Here is a 21,170-nt window from a genome sequence, read left to right as displayed (position 1 = left end):
GGGGGGGGGGGGGGGGCGGGGGAGTACCAGGGATTGAATTCAAGGGCACTCAACCACCAACCACTGAGCCACATTCCCATCCCTATTTTGTATTTTATTTAAAGACAGGGTCTCACTGAGTTGCTTAGCATCTCGCTGTTGCTGAGGCTGACTTTGATTCTCCTGTCTCAGCTTCCTGTGCTGCTAGGATTACAGGTGTGCACCACAGCACCTAACTCCAACTTCCTTTCAACAGAGCCTCTCCATCTTTTATCATCATAAAATATGCATAATTAAGACCTCTACATATATCTAGGTTCTTCTTTACTCACTTATTTATCAAATATTCATGTACTATAAATACTTAGTAGAATCAGTACTGACATGGTTTGGCTAAGTGTTCCCCAAAGGTCATGAGTTAACCTTAGTTCTCTGAGTGGCACTACTAAGTAATATGGAACATTCAGAGGTGAGAAGGCAAGGTTTTTGTTGTTGTTGTTGTTTTTATTTTATTTTTTAACCATACGATTTATTTTTATTTTTTTTTTTAGTCATACATGATACCAGAATGTATTTTGACATATAATACATACATGGAATGTACATACATCAATCATATTGTCTATTCTATTCTGCTGCCGAGAAGGTAAGTTTAACGGGATATTTCAAGTACACACCAGAGTATGTACTTGAACGAGATTGTGGGACAGCCCCCGACCCATCCTTGACTCTTCTTCCTCTTTTGCTTCCTGGCTATAAGGTAATCAGTTTTGCTCCTCCACACAATCCCACCATGATAAACTGCCTCACCCAGGGCAAAAGCAATAGGGCAACCAAGCCAAAAGTAAACCTTTTCTGTTCATTAGATGATTGTCTCACATATTCTGTTATAGTGAAAAGGAAGCTGACTAACACAAGTATATCCTAGATAGTAAACTTCCAAAGGGCTACAACATATATAACTCAGTAAAAGTATATCATGAATAACTAACTTTTATGAGACTAGCTTGAAAGAATATTTTCAGTAAAATATTAGAAAATTAAGATGTGATTTGGATATACATAAAATAACAACAGTGAAGAGATAGGGAAACACTGGAATAGTAGAGCACATTACATAAAGAAGACAGATGTATTCATAGTACAATCACAAATTCACAAAACTCTAAATACAATGAAAAAACTTTTATATTATCTTTCACATGAACTTTCACTTCTCTAATTAACCTCAGCTAACTCCAGAGGAGACTGTACCTAAACCCTTAAAAATAACAAAAGTCTACCTCATTTTTAAAGTTAATCAGCAGTAATTTTACAAGCTCCAAAAGTAACCGGTTTCAAAAAATATCATGTTTCAAATTGAATTTTTTTACATAAGGCATTTTAACCTACCTGGAACTTCTATCCTCACAAGAATATGCACATAATTCAATACGTTCAATTTTCTCTGGAACTGAAGAACTCATGATTATTGGCACTGAAACAAAACGTTGATAGTGGTCTAACATTCTTGTTATTTTTTCTTTGCTTATCCCATGAATATTACGCCTAAAAATTCCAGGAAAGAAAAGGTGCAAAGGATATTGGTAATTGATTTTTTTTTTTTAAGAAATATAATGTCTAGGAAAACAATGATACATATACATTTCTCTTTTATTCCTTTTTTTTCCTTCACTATTGGAGATGGAACTCAGGGCCTTGAGCAGACTAGGCAAGAATTCTACCACTGGGCTATTATCCCCATTAATGATACATTTCTAACACATAATCTTAAACTGTTTATTATGATGTAATATATGCTATTTGATTTTAATTTTCATTTTTGTCAGACTTTTTCATAAATTGCCATTTTCTTAATCATCCCATACAATCTTTTCCAAATACCCTTTATCAATTTGTGAAAAAGGAGGTTCCAATAACTTTAAAAGAATTTGTTCTCAAGTCTGCAAAAAATCTCATAAGCATGTGACTGTCATTTCAAGGTATTAACGAACTATTAACTAGCAAGTAACAGACATCACATTATAAAAGTTTCCCCTTGTGCCAGTATGACAGACCAGATGCCCCAAACTGCCCTCCTACTATAATAAAACTAGATCCCAAGTAAATTAAAATGAACATGTTTTATTAAATTTTAAGTTCAAGCAAAGAACAGACTCTGGATATCCAAATATGAAGTTATTTGTGTTTTCACTCATGGTGGCTTATTTCTTCATGTGTTTTTGTTAGTGAGCTCATATTTAGTTGAAACTAAAACATGGAAATCCTTAGCCCTTAAACTAAAGGAGCTTTCATTCATATGGCATCTGGATCTGCATCTGCCCAGGAGGTGAGATGGTTATGCTTTAGTCACTCAAGTGTCTTGTCTTAATGAAAACATGTCAGCTACAACTCTTCTATCCTAGGTTAGAGTCAAGGTTTCACGTCTGAATCCCAGGGCTAATGTTATTGTTTGCCTCTTGGATGAATCTGGCTTTCATATTTACCTACCTCGATCTTGTCTGGTTTCAGATCACAGAGAAGCAAAGAGATAGAAAATATGAAAGACAGGTTAAGAAACATAGAGGACAGAGCAAAAAGGTCTAGTACATATCTAATTCAAGTCCCAGGAAGAGAAGAGAGTGTATGGGACAAAATCAACTTAAAGAAAAATGCCGAAAATTTTTCAGAACTGATGAAAGATACCAATCCCCTGATTTCAGGAGCCAAATTCCAAACAAGATAAAAATAAGAAATCCATACTAGAAAACCAGAACCGAAACTGTCATATATCAAAGACAAAGAGATGATATTAAAAAGCAGCCAGAATGTTTTTAAAAAAATTTTTAAGGTAGTCATCTACAAAGGAACCAACAATTAGAATGACAGACAGCTAAGTTAACAAAAATAGAAATGAGAAGAGAGTTAAATGTCTTAAAAAACAGAAAATAACTATCAACCTAGAATATACAGCAAAAGTATCTTACAAGAATGAAAACAATAAAAGGACTTTCAAATTAAAATTTAAAAAAAAGAGTCTGACACCAAGCATACCTTCATTGTAAAGAAAATTTTTAAAGAAAAAAAATTCAGGCAGAGGGAAATTCCCAGATGAAAGGTCTACAATGCAAGAAAAAAATGAAGCCCAAAGCAATAACTACATGAATAAGTAAAAACAAATGCTGCCAATATATACTAAACAATGATACCATGTAAGTTGGATGGGAAGTAAGTATCATGGTTACAATGTCTTAAAGTTCTTGTACTTATGAAGAAGAAGGCTAAGAAAATGGTTTTAAAGTTTGTATGATAAAACATATCAAGTAACTATCAAAAGAATAAATATAGTGTATATAATCTACAAATTGATAAAGTAAAAAAATGAATACAAAATGTAGATTTAATCAAAAAATTCTAAAATAAAGCATGATAGGAGAAAAAAAACAACTATATAATTTCTTGTGACAGAACAGTCACAGAAAAGGTAAGGTAAAGAGAAAGCACAGTGAGACAGTAAGAAGGATGATCAATTATATGAATAACAAAACCACAAAAATAACTAAGTTTATGAGTTAAAAGCCAAGATGGACGGAATAGAATTTTTAAAACCTGACCATAGCAGTTACGAGAGATACATCTAAACATAAAGACATTGAAGGGTTGAAAGCACAAGTATGAAAAAAGAAACACTAAAATACTAAAAGGAAGCTGTCATAGTTCTATTAATATTAGACAAATTAAACTTCACAGCATAATTACTATTAAAAATGAAAGAAAAAAATCACTAGAAAGGTATAAAAGTTTCTTTCATTAGGGTGATATCAAAATCTTAAGCACCTATGAACAAATACTCTCAGTATATATATACAGCAAACTTAGGAAGAAGGATAAAGAGAAACTGACATGTTCAACATAATAGAGGAATATATAAACACACCTCTCTCACACTGGGAGATTTCACCATCACTTTCCCAAATACTAATCTATCAGGCAGGAAAAAAAAAATAGCAAGCTATAGGTGATGTTAAGCACCATTAAGTAATAAGCATAATTAATGGATATGCTAACATACTATAACCAGTATACATTCTTATCAAACATGGAATATTTATTAAATAATGACCACTGGGCCATAACACATTTTAAAATATCAAAGAATTAATATGATACAAACCATGTAATCTGATCTCCTATATGTAAATTGAAAATCAATTTTTTAAAAAGGATAACACCTATCCAGAAATTTAAAAACACAGTTCTAAAAACCCAAGAATTAGAGAATAAAATTAACCATATGCAATTTAGAAAACAAATAAGAAAAAAGAAAGCATTATATATTAAAATTCTGATACCAGATAAAGTAGCACACAGGGAAATATATGGCATCAAATGCTCCTATCAGAAAATGACTTGTATGTTCAGGTAATGAAGTTTTAAAAATAACAGAAAAAGCAAAGAAAACAGATATTTTTAAAAAGCAAAGAAGGTAGAATAAAGAGAATCAGAAATTAATTAAACATAAAACAACTTACAATAGAAAAGATCAACCAACCCCAAGAGTTGTTTATTTGAAAGGCTAATAAAATAAAATGTAACAAAAAAGAAATCTGATCTCTAGTGAGAATAATCAAGAAAAAAAAGGAAGATCCTTTAAACATACTAGGGTTGAAAGGAGAAACTTAATTGTTAATGCAGCAGAGATGTAATAAAAGTCTTAATAATTTTGGTGTGATGGAAAAATTTTAATTGAACCTTCTCACAAAGAAAACACCAGATCCAGACAGTTTTATAAGTAAATTTTATCAAATGCCTGAACTTAGATAAACTAGAATGAGAAAAAGAGACAATACTTCCCAATTAATTTTGTGGACCTAAAACTATTGATAGCAGCCAAGGCCAGCCAAAGAAGGAAAAAATGCAGGTCAATCTCACTCATTTATCCGGATGCAAAAATCCTAAATGGACTACAGAAAACCAAATCCAGTAAAGTATCAAAAAGATAATTAAAAAGAAAAATACAGATATGTGCTACAACATGGATGATCCTTGTAAATATTATGCTAAGTAAAAGATGCCAGACACAAAAGGCTATAGTTGTACAACCATTTATATATGATGTCCAAACAGGAAAATCCATAGAGACAGAAAACAGATTAGTGGTTGTCAAAAGGAGGGGGTAACTGCTAGTAATTGCTAGCAGTTACAGGGTTTCTTTTTGAGGAAATGGAGGAATTAGTGGTAATGGTCATGTAACATTGTGAATAGTAAAGTTATGTTGTCCTTTAGTTAGTATTAAAGTTAGTTAAAACTACCAAGAGAAAACAGCATGACCAAAATTAAGTTAGGCCTATCTCTACAGAAATACAGAGAATAAAGCAAAACACATTGTATGTCCATGTCCTAAGTAACATTTTTACTCATCAAGCAACCAAATAAAAAAGTATTATCCTAAGAGGTGAGAGAGTGAAAATACTTGGATGTGACATTTACTACCTTTTCAATCCTTACCACCCCCTTCAACATTCTAACTCTGCAATATAAGAACCTCCCAGTAGCACACAGTTCAGCTGTGCCAAATCCTAGTCAGTTCTCATTTTAGATATTTATGTTACTATTAAAAGGAAATGAAGTACTACTACATAAAACAATTGAAATTTTTTTGACTATAAACACAATTTTAGAAACAAAAAACCTTTATTAAAAATGGAAAAACCCCATAAACAATACAAAATTTGTTATCAGTTTCTAAGTAGCAAAGCTGAAATCTAGTCAATTTTACTTCATTTATCTTCCATAAGAGAAAAAAAAAAATCTACATGGATTTTTCTGTTACTGTCATGAAATGAAATAACAAACATTTTAGGTAGCCTCTAAGTTTTACCTTGCAAGCTCCTTCGGTTTGAATTTCCACCATGTGTCCGGTTCCCGGAAGAGGACCTTATATTTATGTTTTTGAGACTACAAATGAAAAGACAAGAACACTTTAAAACAATTATTTCTATGAAATTATTATATACATTGTTTCTAAACTCATAGCATGTTAAAAAATGAAAGAACCCCAAAGATTATCTGATGGGTATGTTAAACTGATAAAATGCACAATTTATTTGACCCAGCAATTAACTTACAGAAATTTATGTTACTGATAGCCAATATAAGAGAACAAAGATGGATAGATAAACACACACACACACACACACACACACACACACCCCACATACACATATGTTAGGATATCCAGCACTATCATTTGTACTAGTGGAAAATACAAATAACTCAGTGAATATTAACTTGGATTTGGCTAAGTAAATGAAGGTATAACCATAAAATAAAGATATTATGCAGTATTTTCTAAAATTTCACATGTTAATAAAAGAAGTCCTTAATATAAATTGCTAAGAAAATTAAGACAAAGAATTTTTCACTTGGTTACAAAAGAATTATTCATACATTTGTATGTGCACAGAAACTTCTAGAAAGAGTGTCAAAATATATAGAGCATTTAACTCTAAGGAAAACTTCAGGCACTGTTTTTTGCAATTTGAATATTTATCATATATGTGCATAACTTTTATAATTTTGAAACTCTTTTAAGTAATAGTTTATAACATTTTCAAAGCGCTAATATAGGTATAGACTAAGAGCCAACCTCTATACTTGTACACAAGATCTAGCCCCTCTTTCCTAACCAAAAATAACTGAGAAGGGCAATTCTCCCTCTTGTGCCATCAATAAATCTTCCTTCCCTCCTTAATCAATCCCATAAGTATATGAAACTCCATCCAGTTATTTCTCCCATTTTACTCTTGTCTCTACTTCCACTGTCAGCTATATCCCTATTTTCCTGCTCCCTTTTGTTTAAAAAAAAAAAAAGTCTCAAAATTATTACCATCTTTTCTTTCTCTAATTACTCTATTCTAGCCTCTCTTCAGGCCTTACCAATAGGCATCAAACAAGCAAATAACTTCCACATTGAAAAATGCTACGATTCTCAGTTCTCTCTCACTTGACTCTAAGCCACATCTAACACACTTACTTTATGACACACTCTTCTATTTCATACTCTTCTCCGTCTTTTCTATGCTAGCACTTTCTTTTCAGCTAATGATAATCTCCAGTTATACCAGACAAAGACTAACCTTAATGTCACAATTGATTGACTCCTCCTCCTCTATCCCACCAGTACTAGGAATTGAACCCAGGAACTTGCAAATGCTAGGCAAGCTTTCTACCACAAAGTTATATTCCCAGTCCTTTTTGGGTGGAGGACGGGGAAGACAGAATATCACTAAGTGGCCCAAGTTGACCTCAAGATCCACCTCAGCCTCCCAAGTAGCTGGGATTGCAGGTGTGTGTCACATGTTCAGCAGCACTCCTCTTTCTATCATACATCAATCCAATAAAAAATTCAGTTTGCTCTACTTTCAAAACATATCCCCAAATCTATTTTCATTAGTGCATTACAGAGATCCTATAATATTCAGATGTCACTACTCTGTTCAGAGCTCTCTATTATGGACTGAAAGTTTGTCTATCCCCAGAAATCATATGTTGAATCAAAGAACTGCACAATGTGACAGTATTTAGAGATAGGACCTTTAAAGAGGTAATTAAGGTTAAATAGGGCTAGAAAGGTGTGGCCCTCATCCAACAGGAATATAAGACACCAAAGTGCTCTCTCCCTCCATCATGTGAAAGTACAATGAGAAGATAACCATCTTCAAGTCAGGAAGACAGCCTTTATTAGAAACCAAACTTATAGGAGCTTAATCTAGGACTTCTAACCTTCAAAACTGTGAGAAAATAAATCTCTGTTGTTTTAATCTAACTGGTCTATGGTATTTTGTTATGGAAGCCCCAAACTAAAACACCCTACAGATCACTCAAGGTAAAAAAAATGCAAAATCCTTATAGTGATTGAGTCCTTAATAATCGGCCCTGCCATCACCCCAATATTCATTACATCTCCCAATATCCATCCCTTCAATTTTATGACAAGATACCCAAAGTGGTCATTGCTATTTTCTTCCATTCCAAACAGAAAAGCCCAAAAGTCAACCCAGACATGAAACAAGGAAGTAATATAATGTCCTATAATGTGCCTACTCCTATCTCCTCACCTCAGCACCAAATTTCAAACAACTTATTCTACGTCTGGCAATAGGTTGGGTGTCTTATTACCTAAAGGGGTGTCATGTAGCAACACACAAGAGAGAATGTGAATTTTAAAATCTTTTCAACTCTTATATGATCAGGTAAGTGTTATATTATTTGGGAGCATTCTGGCTGCCTTACATCAAGCTTCCCAAAGAGAAGCAATATATATGTTTAAAGCAAAGTAATAAGTTGTGGCAGTTGTCAATAAGACTACTTGACTGCTCCCTAGTTATCCTCAACTCATTACTTAGCTACTTTTTGTGAACGAACAGGCAAAGTGGTAACAGATTGTTCTCTCTGCTCTATTCCACTTCCTGACAGCTCTCTTACCACAAAGTGATCCCCTTCTCTACAGTAATTACTGTATCTACTTTTTGAAGAAAACATGAGTGTGGCACTCCATGATAAGGTGGCATCCTTTATATATTTCAAAGTGCAACTGGGAAGAGCCAAGCAATCAATACAGAAAAATAGTTTCTATATTTTCAATTATTATATAAGAACAAAGGAAAAAGAAAAAATTATAAAAGCCTGAGGCCTAAAAAAAAAAAATCAGAAATTCAGCAAGGAGAGAAGCCTTCTCTATTTTCTACATAGGAAAATAAAGTGTTTAAAACCTTGGGTTTTTCCCACTCCTGGGGATTGAACCCAGGGCCTCAGGAATGCTAGGCAAGCATTCTACCACTGAGCTCTACATCCCCAGACCATTTCATTTTAAGATAGAATCATTCAAAGGTTGCCAAGGCTGGCCTCAAACTTGGGATCTTCCTGCCTCAACCTCCCAAGGAGCTGAGATGTCTAAGAAGACAGCAGGAAGCAAAGGAAGCCCTATGGAGAAATCACGTAAGGTCAAGGGAGATAGTATACTCCTATGATAAACATATTAGCCCAGAAATTAGAACTCCTGGGGCCCAAAAGTAAACCAAATTTCAGCTCCCAGTACCCTAAAATCAAATCTGTTTCCTCTACTGCCCCTACACAGAAAAAAAAAATCTCATTTGTTTTCAAAAGACACAACAATTTTCTTCAGAAGGGTAAAGAATCATACCTTCAAAATAGTACAAGTGCACTAGGTACAGCAAAGGAGACAAACAGAGTCTGGATGTGTTAAGAATATAAAAGAGGAAACACAACACTCATTCACTACAGTAGAAATTGCATGTGCTAATGATGGAGAAATAAACCAAAAAATTACCCCACATTCACAAAAGCTTCATTTATGGATTTACTCAATTAATACATAATTAATATATGCCAAGTATAGTGAGTGCTATGCCCTAAAGATCCAATGACAAATAAAACAATGGTTCTACCCATGAGAATAAATTGATGGCTTAAAGCCAAATCCAGCACAAAAGCCAATATTTGTACAGCTTGGAAACTCAGAATAGTTCTTTACATCCTTAAAGGAAAAAGGAGTAGAAAGGACAAGAGAGGAAGAAACAGAGATTATTTATGGCCCTCAAAACCTAAAATATTTACTGTTACTTTATAGAAAAAGTTAGTCTGATCCATGGCCTACTGATAAAAACTGTATGCTTCATGTTACAAAAGAAGTCTCAACATACTTTATATACAACCAAAAATATGAAAAATTGTGCTATATACATGTAATAAGAATTGTAATGCATTCTGCTGTCATGTTTTTTTTAAATCAATAAAAAAAGAAGTAAGTGAGGGTACTATGGGAGTAGAAAAAGTATCTAACTGGCTTTTAACAAGTTAGTGACAGCTACAGAAGAGATGACCCCAAAGATGGGCAAAAAAGAACAAGTAAATGTAAACCAGGCAAATGAGGTAGGAAGGTGACGTAGGTGTGCTTCAGGCAAAGGAAGAAGGGCTAGGTATTAAGGAGAATTTGGCAAATTTGGCAAATAGATAATAAAGTTTATAGAATTCTGAATTTCTCAGAATAGCTAAAAAAGTTAGTTTTTGGTTAATTTGTAATTTAATAAACATGATCTTTTCATAAAACATATCAAAACAAAAAAACAATCTCAGAAATTAACATCTGAATTACAGAATTTAAAAATTAAATAAATTTACTAGCTTATGGAAAAACCCAGCTGAATTGTTTGTGCTATTTTTCTTATTTTACCAATAACCAGAAAACTCAGAGAAAGAACAACCTGAGATTCTCAAGGGCTTGAGATTTACTTGGGTAATTAATATCCTCCAATGTTTCCAAACACACTATTTTAAACTTAAGAAAACTTATGGTACAAACCAAAGCAACATATGGCTTCATTTCCCAGGCCTGTAGGTTTGTATTGTCTATTATTATTGGTGATATCTTCTTCTCAAATGCTTCTTTAGCTGAAAAATACAATAGAAAATGACAAATCACCTTTAATAATATTAAGTATTATCTTGATTTTTAAAAAATCTGATCTTGTTTACATAATTTGAAAACCATAGACATAACCTAATTTTACTCACTACCTGACTTCTAAATACCACTTTTGAGGACATGCAAAGCTAAAGTACAGGTCAACGTTGAATAATAAATACTGAAGCTATGTAATCAGAAAAAATTATATTATGCAAAAAGACACATGGACTGGACACAGTGGCGCACATCCATGATCCCAGCAGCTCGGGAGGCTGAGGCAGGAGGATTGAAAGTTCAAAAAAAGACAGCATCAGCAACTTAGCAAGGCCCTAAGCCACTTAACAAGATCCTGTCTAAAATAAAAAATAGAAAGGGCTGGAAATATGACTCAGTGGTTAAACGCCCCTGGGTTCAATCTATGGTACCAAAATAAATAAATAAATAGATAAAAACTACATGGTAGGCTATATTAGATTTGGGAACAAAAAAGGACTTTAGTGGAAATGTTAAAATCCAAATAAAGTCTGGAGTTTAATTAATAGTAATGTACCAATATTAATTTGTTTTGATGAATATACCATAGTTATATATAAGATGTTAACATCAAGCAGAAATGGTTGAAGGATACATAGAAGCTCTCTACTAACCTTCCAACTTTTTGATAAATCTAAAATTATTCTAAAACAAACCAAAAAAATCATGTATGTCTCTAAAAAGTACCAAAAAACCCATAAATACGGGCTGGGGTTGTGGCTTAGTGGTAGAGTGTTCACCTAGCACGCGTGAGGCACTGGGTTCAATCCTCCGTACCACAAATAAAGATATTGTGTCAAAAGAATAAAATCATGGCATTTGCAGGTAAATGGATGATGGTGGAGAAGATAATGCTAAGCGAAGTTAGCCAATCCCCCAAAAACAAATGCCGAATGTTTTCTCTGATATAAGGAGGCTGACTCATAGTGGGGTAGTGAGGGGGAGCATGGGAGGATTAGATGAATTCTAGATAGGGAAGAGGGGTGGGAGGGAAAAGGAGGGGGCAGGGGACTAGCAAGGGTGGTGGAATGTGATGGACATCATTATCCAAAGTACATGTATGATTGGGTGTCAACATACTTTATATATAAACAGATAAGAAAAATTGTGGTATATATGTGTAATAAGAATTATAATGCAGAAAAAAAAGTGCATGTATAAAGGCATGAATTGGTGTGAACATACTCTATATGTGTAATAAGAACTGTAATGCATTCCACTGTCTTGTATTTAAAAAAATAAATAAAATCAATAAAACTAAAAAGATATTGTGTCAACCTAAAACTAAAAAATAAATATTTTTTAAACCCCATAAATACATATAAAATATGTAATGATTTGAAATAAAGAAAACATTATGATATACTATTGGGGGGGTTGTTTACTGAGGATTGAACCAAAGGATGCTTAACAACTGAGCTATATTCCCAGCACTTTTTATTTTTTATTTTGAGACAGGATCGCACAAAGTTGCTTAGGGCCATGCTACATTGCTGGGATTGGCTTTGAACTTGCAATGCTCTGGGATCACAGGCATGTGCCACCACGCCTAGCTATCACATACTATTGTAAAGGATTTTTTTATGAAACTAACTTTTTTCTCAAAGAATTAGACCATTCAGGAAATTAACACTGCACCACAACAAGAAAGTCTACAAGAAAATTATTTGTAAATTTTAAATGTTCTGCCAAGTCTCTTACAATTCAATAATGAAAAGACAAATACAAATACTTTAAAATGGGCAAAGGCTATTAACAGACATTTCTCCAATCAAAACTACAAATGGCCAATAAATAGACAAAAGGATGTTCAACATCTTTAGCCACCAGGGAAATGAAAATCAAACCACAATGAAATACCTTCACAATCACCAAAATAACTATCATCAAAAAAACAGATAATAACTATCATCAAAAAAACAGATAATAGGACTGGGGCTGTAGCTCAGTGGCAGAGCACTTGCCTAGCATGCGTGAGGCACTGGGTTCGTTCCTTAGCACCACATAAAAAAATAAACAAATAAAATAAAGGCATTCTGTCCATCTAAAACTACAAAAAAAAATTTTTTTAAAGACAAATAATCATTGTTAGTGAGGATATGGAGAGGCTGAAAACTATTAGTGGCAATGGAAATGAAACAGCTACTTTGGAAAACAGGCTAGAAATTCCTAAAAAGATTTGACACAGACATGCATGTTTACAACAGCATTGTTAATATAGCCAAAAGGAAGCAACAAACAAATGTCCATCAATTGACAAAATGATGAATAAAATGTGACATATTCATATAATGGAAACTTAACTATAAAGAATGAAGTACTAAAAAAAAAAAAAAGTATTAACACGTGCTACAGTGTAGATGAATCTTGAAAACATTATGCTAACTAAAAGAAGCCAATCACAAAAGACCACATATTACATGACTCAATTTATATGAAATATTCAGAACAGGCAAATCTATCAAGATAGAAAATAAATGGAAGGCTTGGAGTTGTGGCTCATTGGTAGAGTGCTTACCTAGCACCTGTGAGGGGCACCACATAAAAATAAATAAATAAAACAAAGTAAAAAAAAAAAAAGAACGTCGGTGCTCAAGAATGAGACACACTTTAAAAAAAAAAAGGTAAACAGAAAAAATAAGGAATGACTGCTAATGGGTACAGAATCTTTTTGAGGTAATAAATATGCTCTAAAATTGATTGTGGTAATGGGTACACAACTTTGAATATTAAATTCTACTAAAAACAATTAAATTGTCCATGTTATGGTTTGGATGTGAGGTGTTGCCCAAAAGCTCATGTGTGAGACAATGCAAGAATATTCAAAGGAGAAACGATTGGGTTGTGAGAGTATTAACCCAATCAGTGAATTAATCCCCACAGGATTACCACCGAGTGGTAACTGAAGTGGTAGGGTATAGCTAGAGGAGGTAGGAATTGGAAGTGTGGCTTTGGGGTATATATTTGTATCTGGCAAGTGAAGACCTCTCTCTGCTTCCTGATCTTTAGCCACCAGGGAAATGAAAATCAAACCACAATGAAACCTCATGTGAGCTGCTTCCCTCTGCCACACTCTTCCACCATGATGTTCTGCCTCACCTGGAGTCCCAAAGAATAGAGTCTAATGTCTATGGATTAAGACCACTGAAACCATGAGCCCCCAAGTAAACTTTTCCTCCTCTACAATTGTGCTGATCAGGTCTTTTAGTTGCAGCAGCGAAAAAGCTAACTAAAACAGTCCAATTTAAATGAGTGAATTGTAAGACCCATAGATTTTTATCCCAATAAAGTTGCTTAAAAGAATTTGGGGGCCGGGGCTGTAGCTCAGTGGTAGAGTGCTTGCCTAGCACGCATGAGGCAATGGGTTTGATCCTCAGCACCATATAAAAATAAATAAATAAATAAAATAAAGGTATTGTGTCCACTTACAACTAAAAAATATTAAAAGAATTTGGGTAGCTGGATGCAGTGGCACACACCTGTAATCCCAGGGGCTCAGGAGGCCAAGACAGAAGGATCATGAGTTCAAAGCCAGCCTCAGCAAAAGAGAGGCACTAAGCAACTCAGTGAGACCCTGTCTCTAAATAAAATACAAAATAGAGCTGGGGATGTGGCTAAGTGGCCAAGTCCTCCTGAATTCAATCCCTGGTATTCCCCCACCAAAAAAAGAATTTAGCCTGTGTTATAAATGTGTTATTTCATCATCTTCATCATCATCATTATTGCTGTGGTTGTTGCTGTAATAAGGCTATGTTGACCCAGTAACATCCTCTTTTATAGACAAAGATACTAGGCCTTGGAGTAAATAAATAATTTGTACAAGGTTACACAGCTAGTAACTGGCAAATCCAGACTTGATTCCCAGTACATTATACTGCCTCTTTTACTTTTAGCTGTGTTCATAATTTCATATTCCTGAGTTCTCACTTTAATTTTTAGCTCAAGAAAGAATATGTAAAAACTTCACAATGCCCAAGGATGCCAAACTCAAGTATCGCCTTCATAGTGCATTTATTATAAAAGAAAAACTAACTAAAATACCATCTGCATGTTTTAATAGAAATTCCCACACATAATTCAAATTATGCAAGTCATTAAACATTTAATAATAAAGTCACCTTCAGTGAATTGGCTGCTGTACTAAAAAGGAAACTAAAGTTTCACCTATGATCATCTTTTAGATTGTTTGAAGAGAGCCATTTTTAGACTATCCTCTATAAAAATTAAACCACTATAGGGAAGATCAATGGTTACAAGGCAAATTCCATTTTAGAAAACAAGAACCAGGGGCTGGGGATATGGCTCAAGTGGTAGCGCGCTGGCCTGGTATGTGCAAGGCACTGGGTTTGATCCTCAGCACCACATAAAAATAAATAAAGATATTGTGTCCACCTAAAACAAAAAAAAAAAAGAAAACAGGAACCAAAGCATACCAGATACTGTAACCTCCTTGAGCAACTGAGATTCAAGCAGAAAAGTAGATTTATTTCTGACAAGATCCCTATGGATTAAATACAACTTAAATGTGCCATACAATATTTCAAGCATTTATGAAAGGTATTTTAATCCTGTGAAATAAAACTATCTTGTTTAACTCTTACTACATACTATGTTTTTGATATGCGATGTCCGCCCAAAAGCTCCTATTAATTCAGGAATGTTCAGAGGTAAAATGCTTGCCTTATGAGATCTGTGACCTAATCAGTCCATCCTAGTTTAAATGGAATGACTACATGGTAACTGTAGCAGATGGGGCATGGCTGGAGGAGGTGGGTCACTGGAGGCATGTCCTGGAAGGGTTATTCTTCCTGTGAACCTCCCTCATCCCATTTCCTGTCCCCCGCCATGATGAGCAACTTTCCTCCACTGGGCCTTCCCCACAATGTGTTGCCTCCTCTTGGCCCAGAGCAATGGAGTTGACCATCTATGGACTGGGACTGAGACTTTTAAAACCATGAGACCCAAATAAACATTTCCTCCACTAAGTTGTTCTTGTCAGGTGTATTAGTCACAATGACCAAAAAAGTTAATAAAGCAATATGTAACATAAGCATGTTAATATAATACTATATATATTATATAATTACAAAATTAAAGTTCACTATAAATTCTTTAAAGTTTTTCAAAATACAAACACTAAGTGAATTTTCTTTTTCTATTACTCTTAATATTACCCAGAATCTTATGTCTATTCTTACCACGATTCTGGTTCCATTCATGTGCTTCTCCTAAGTACTTTACATCGAACTGGTACTGTCCATTTATATAAAAATAATCATCAGTACTAAGAATGACTCCACTTGGATTATCCTCTTGCAAAGTCCTGTGAATGACAAAGGGAGTTATTTTCATTAATTTTCCTTCCAAAATTACAGTCATAATTCAAATAAAAAATTTAACAACTCAATTTACAAGAGTGAAAACATCGTAATATTCAAAGAAATCATACCAAAATCCTCTAAGCATAAGTTTGATTCCCAATAAAACTGGCCTAAGGCAGTTTGCTTATGTAATTTTCAGAAATATTTTTGTTATAAAAACTATTATAATTAACTATAAATGTCTGAAGATTAGTACGTTTTTAATTACCAAGAATATCTGACAACTAAAAATGCTTCAGAGCTCAGTCACAAGCATTCCCCTTGTCTGATCACTTGATACACAATTATCTATTTCACCCACCTTAAGAAGGTCATTTCAAAGCAAGTAAATACTAAGATAGAACTAATATTTAAAAGTAGATGAAGATGGCCAGGCATGGGGGCACTTGCCTATAATCCCACTTACTTGGGAGGCTGAGGCAGGAGGATCACAAATTCAAACTGTCTCAAAAATAAAAAATAAAAAGGACTGGGATGTAGCTCAGTGGTAGAGCATCTCTGGGTTCAATACTCAATAAGAAAGAGGAGGAGAAGGATGAAGAGGAGGAAAAATAGATACAGCTCTCTGCATATTGCTATTAAACAAGTATACCCAAAACATCCAAAATATCATGTTAATAGATTATCAATTTAATCTGTTAAGCAAAATTATACAAACTTAAGATAGCTTTGTGGGTAGGTTTTTTATTCCTAACACCTCTTCTAATTCTGGAATTTACCTGCTATATATTTGAGACACACACAAAAAAGAAACAAAAATTGTAGCCACACTTTGAAAACCCTTTCAATCATTTCCCAGTTCCTCTCCTTCCCTTAACTCATTATCAAAACTTCTAAATCCATCTTCCACCTTCATGGGACAACAAAATTGCTTGAGAGTTTTTGTTTGTTTGTTTGTTTTGGTACTACAGATTGAACCCAGTGGCGTATAACCACTGAGCCATATCCCCAACCCTTTTTTATATTTTATTTAGACAGGGTCTCACTAAATTATTTAAAGCCTCACTAAGTTGCTGAGGCTGGCTTTGAACTTGCGATCCTCCTGTCTCAGCCTCCCAAACTGCTGGGATTACAGGCGTGCACCACCACACCCCACAAAATTGTTTAACTTATCCCTTCATAACCCTCTTTCCAGTAAATCTGAAAGCCCTGTTTTTCCCCTTATTTTTCTTGAGCTCACATACTAGTTTAATGCCGTGGACCACTGTCTCTGAAAAAAACTCAGCTTCTATGTCTCCACACTATCCTACTTATTTCTCTCTTCATTCAAAAAATAATATTCCTACATTGGGACAAGCACTTTTTTCTCTTCCCATTCTCAAAGTATAGCTGCCTCTGATTTTAAAGCCTCTGAAATCTAGTTCTACAATCCTGTCTCACAGCTCTATACCTTTTAAAATATGGTCCTTCATTCTAATTTCTTTCTCAAAATACAATGCTGTGACTTTCTGCAATATATGCATTATTAAATTGTTTTAATTTTGTTAGGTCAATGAGAACAGTCCATGATTTATCTACAGAAGAATACATTTGTAAATGCATGAATAAAATATGTGAAAATTAGGGTCAGGGTTGTAGCTCAGTGGTAGAGCGCTCGCCTAGCACGTGTGAGGCACTGGGTTCCATCCTCAGCACCACATAAATATGAATACATAAAATAAAAGGTATTGTTGTCCACCTACAACTAAAAAAAAAATATTTTTTAAAAATGTGAAAACTACTGAAGTCTAGACAAGTAAAAGCTATCAAAAAACAAGTGAATGGGCTGAGGGCCTGTACAACCTCCTGCCTTTAGATGTTGCAGGCCCGCTCTGTCCCCTCAGCCCGGCGAACACCCACCAAGCTCTAAAGGGAAAAACCTTCTCACTAACCATGGGATGACCTCAAAGCATCATCCCCCTCAGCAACCCTAAGTTGACAGAGGGAAAATGTCACAGCACTGCAACCATTTTCTCTTTCTCTTTCAACATTCATTCTTTTGTACTCAGGATACAAAAAAAAAAAAAAAAAAAAAAAACCTGGTTTGTGCCACTCCCTTCAAAAAGCTCTGTAAACTTTGGGACATGGCATATTATTTGATTCTTAGCCTTAGTGACCTCTCCAGGCACCAAAACTGAAACCCGGCCCATTTTAATGTTCTGTTACAACAGTAATTAATACTGTCACTCTTTTTTATTCCTTTCCAACTCAAACTTCAGGTTTTGTTAATTTTCACTCTTCCAAGGTTTATATAGCTTATATTTGCCTGTAATTATAGTTCCCACAATAAAAGAAACATTTTTTACTTCAAAAGAAAAACAACTGAGGGCTGGGATTGTGGCTCAGCGGTAGAGCAGTCACCTAGCACGGGCAGGACCCGGGTTCGATCCTCAGCACCACATAAAAATAAAAGCATTGTGTTGTGTCCATCTACACCTAAAAAATAAATATTTAAAAAATAAAAAAAGACGGGCTGGGGATGTGGCTCAAGCGGTAGCGCGCTCGCCTGGCATGCATGCGGCCCGGGTTCGATCCTCAGCACCACATACAAACAAAGATGTTGTGTCCGCCGAAAACTAAAAAAAAATAAATATTAAAAAATTCTCTCTCTCTCTCTTTAAAAAAAAAATAAATAAATAAAAATAAAAAATAAATAAAAAAAGAAAAATAACTGAAATGAGCTAATAAAACACATTCCACAGATAACTATGCATACTCACTAAGACTAAATGTACCCAGGACCAAACAGAAAAGACCCTCCCAAGAAAAGAGGGTAAACAATGAAAAACTTGGAAAGAAAAAAAGTATAGGCAAATAAAATGTTAGGAATAAATCTCTTGTCATTTAAAAGCTAAGGGAAGGGAAAAGGAACTAAGAAAATAGTACTTTTTTTTTGGTACCAGGGATTGAACTGAGCGGTGCTTAACTACTGAGCCACATCCCCAGCCCATTTTATTTTTTATTTTGAGACAGGGTCTCAATGAATTGCTTAGGGCCTTGCAATCCTCCTGCCTCAGCCTCCTAAATCAATTATAGGCACGCACCATTGTATTCAGAGAAAACAGTACTCTTGAAGGAGTGCCACTGGAACCATAAAAGGCTACTTCTAACACTGACTCTGGTCACCCAGGCCAAGGCACACACCACCTAACTTAACTACAAAATGAACAAAAATGGATATGAGAAAATAGTTGAGAGTACTGTTTTGCAATAAATAAATCACAGAAAATTTGAAGTTCTTTTACTACCATTGTTCATCCCTTATGCTCTACCTTGAAAGCACACATTTCTAAAAATATAATTTAACAACATACTAGAATCTCAGACTCCCTACTACCAGTAGAATTCATGTATTTAAGACTTCCTTTCCATGAATGCAAAATTAATTATGGTTGTTTAACTCCATGATCAAAGTTGAACTCATCTTTCTCCCACTCAAATTAACTCTCCTCCACACAAAGTTATTCCTGTTGATTTCACAAGGTCAAAATATTGGAACCAGGGCTGGGTTGTGGCTCAGTGGTAGAGCACTTGCCTAGAACACGTGAGGCACTGGGGTTCGATCCTCAGCACCACATAAAAATAAATAAATAAAAAGTTATTAAAAAATATATTGTAACCATCTTAATTTTTTCTTCTATTCTCTCAAAGGTATTCTGAGAGGAAATTTTCCAATAAAAATTTCTAGAGAAAAAAAGTGTTATTAGCTACAAAGTTCAAAAAAACAAGTGGAAAAAAAAAATACCTTAGGAGTTACTAAACATCTCCATCAAGCAAAGCATTTTGCATATTCAGATTATCTGTTCAGAATCATGCATAATACTTCTTAGAATTCAATTGAAACCTCGTACCTCGCCAAAAAAGATTTTCCTGATCCCGGAAGGCCTCTGAGAAGAACAAGAACTAGTCCAACATATGATGTTGTCTTCTTTCTTACAACTTGAGAAACCGGAGTTTCTTGTACTTGATAAGCACTTGTTCCCTCTTTGTTTCTCCATACCTTTGTTGGGGAAGTGTGAGAAATGATCGAGGGTGGAAATGTGTAGTTGACGGGTCTCCAGTGTGCAGCTGTGGTTACAACAGGAGCCACAAACCCATGGCTTCCTTGAAAGAGGTCAAAAGCAGGAATCATTGGATTCCACATTGGTGGAGGTGGAGGAGGAGGAAGCAGTAAAGGGAGAGGGGTAAGTACTGGGCAGTAATTCATATCCTTCCCCTTTGGTGGTAGTTCAGTATGTTTGTGTGGCTTGAAATTGAACCCTTCAGAAGGTACAAAAATATCAGAGACAGAAGTAGACCTCTGATTCCCACCAGTATCTGGCAAATCACACCCTGAATTTTGCACAGGAAGGTTTAAAGAAGCTTGAGGTTCATTAGCATCCAAATTTACAGAGGCTTCGGAAAGTTGAGCCTCAACACGCTCAGATTCTAAAAACTCGCTCTGTCTCTGATTGAGATTGCTACAACCCATGATAGAGTCATTTGTTGGATTTAAAGAACTACTGAGATGAGAATCTTCTTGGTAATCATCTTCCAAAGCCAAAGTGTTATCCTTTATAAAACTTCTGGACCCATTCAAAACTGAATGTGAAGTTAATGGGTTTGAACTTACTGTAGAGACAGAATTTTCTAAATTCTCACTGTTGGAATCCATATTTTGCATAGAATGGACAGGAGTCGTACTACTTGAATGTGAATTTATAAACTTACTTGGGTCATTAAAACTATTAACATCTTGCAAAGGCAAAAATGAGTATACTTGGTCATCAGGAGAAGAGTTCAATTTCTCAAAAGCATTCTGTATTAAGGAATCCAAGTCTTCAGTCAGCTGCATATCCAGAAATGAATCCATCTTCGAATCTTCACTCTCTTCTTCAAGAGGACACTTCTCCATTATTTCACTTCCTGTTTCAACTGGCTGGTTCTCAGAAGCAACAAAGTTTTGTGCAGATGATCCTTCTATCTTGGCATCAGAGGCAGACAATTCTAATAGACAATCCATGGCATTTTCAACTGTACAACAAGAACAACAACAATAACAACAAAAAAATACATATAGATGTTGAAAAAGTAAGACATGACTTTATTAAAATCCAAGGAAAATACTGGATTTTGCCTTGAAAGGAATATAGAGAAATTTATATATATATTCAAGTCATCTTTTAGAAATTAATTTTTTACTAATATAACAAAGACTGCATTACTGAAGAAGTTTTAATAATGGAGACATGCAATGCTGTTCTTTCAGACAAATAATAAACTATCATCCAGTATATAGTCTTCAATTAAGTTGTTGAGTAAAAGTATAAATATGTGGAATAGTATGTATT

General features: G+C 34.6%; 1 protein-coding gene across 8 annotated transcripts in view; it reads right to left on the bottom strand.

The window, feature by feature from the left end:
* The window catches only part of N4bp2 (NEDD4 binding protein 2), a 70,988-nt gene that overhangs the window by 25,155 nt on the left and 24,663 nt on the right, over positions 1–21,170 (bottom strand). For all 8 annotated transcript variants that reach the window (XM_048784360.1, XM_048784358.1, XM_048784361.1 and 5 more), the window contains 5 exons: positions 19,692–20,853; positions 15,679–15,803; positions 10,343–10,431; positions 5,840–5,916; positions 1,372–1,527 (listed from right to left, as the gene is read on the bottom strand). In XM_048784360.1, the coding sequence (XP_048640317.1) occupies positions 1,372–1,527; positions 5,840–5,916; positions 10,343–10,431; positions 15,679–15,803; positions 19,692–20,853 (1,609 nt within the window). The remainder of the gene's footprint in view (positions 1–1,371; positions 1,528–5,839; positions 5,917–10,342; positions 10,432–15,678; positions 15,804–19,691; positions 20,854–21,170) is intronic.

The sequence above is a fragment of the Marmota marmota genome, unplaced genomic scaffold (assembly GCF_001458135.2).
Source record: "Marmota marmota marmota unplaced genomic scaffold, marMar, whole genome shotgun sequence".
NCBI classification, from domain to species: Eukaryota; Metazoa; Chordata; class Mammalia; order Rodentia; family Sciuridae; genus Marmota; species Marmota marmota.
The sequence above is the reverse complement of the archived record's forward strand: the minus strand, read 5'-3'. Positions and strand labels throughout refer to the sequence as shown.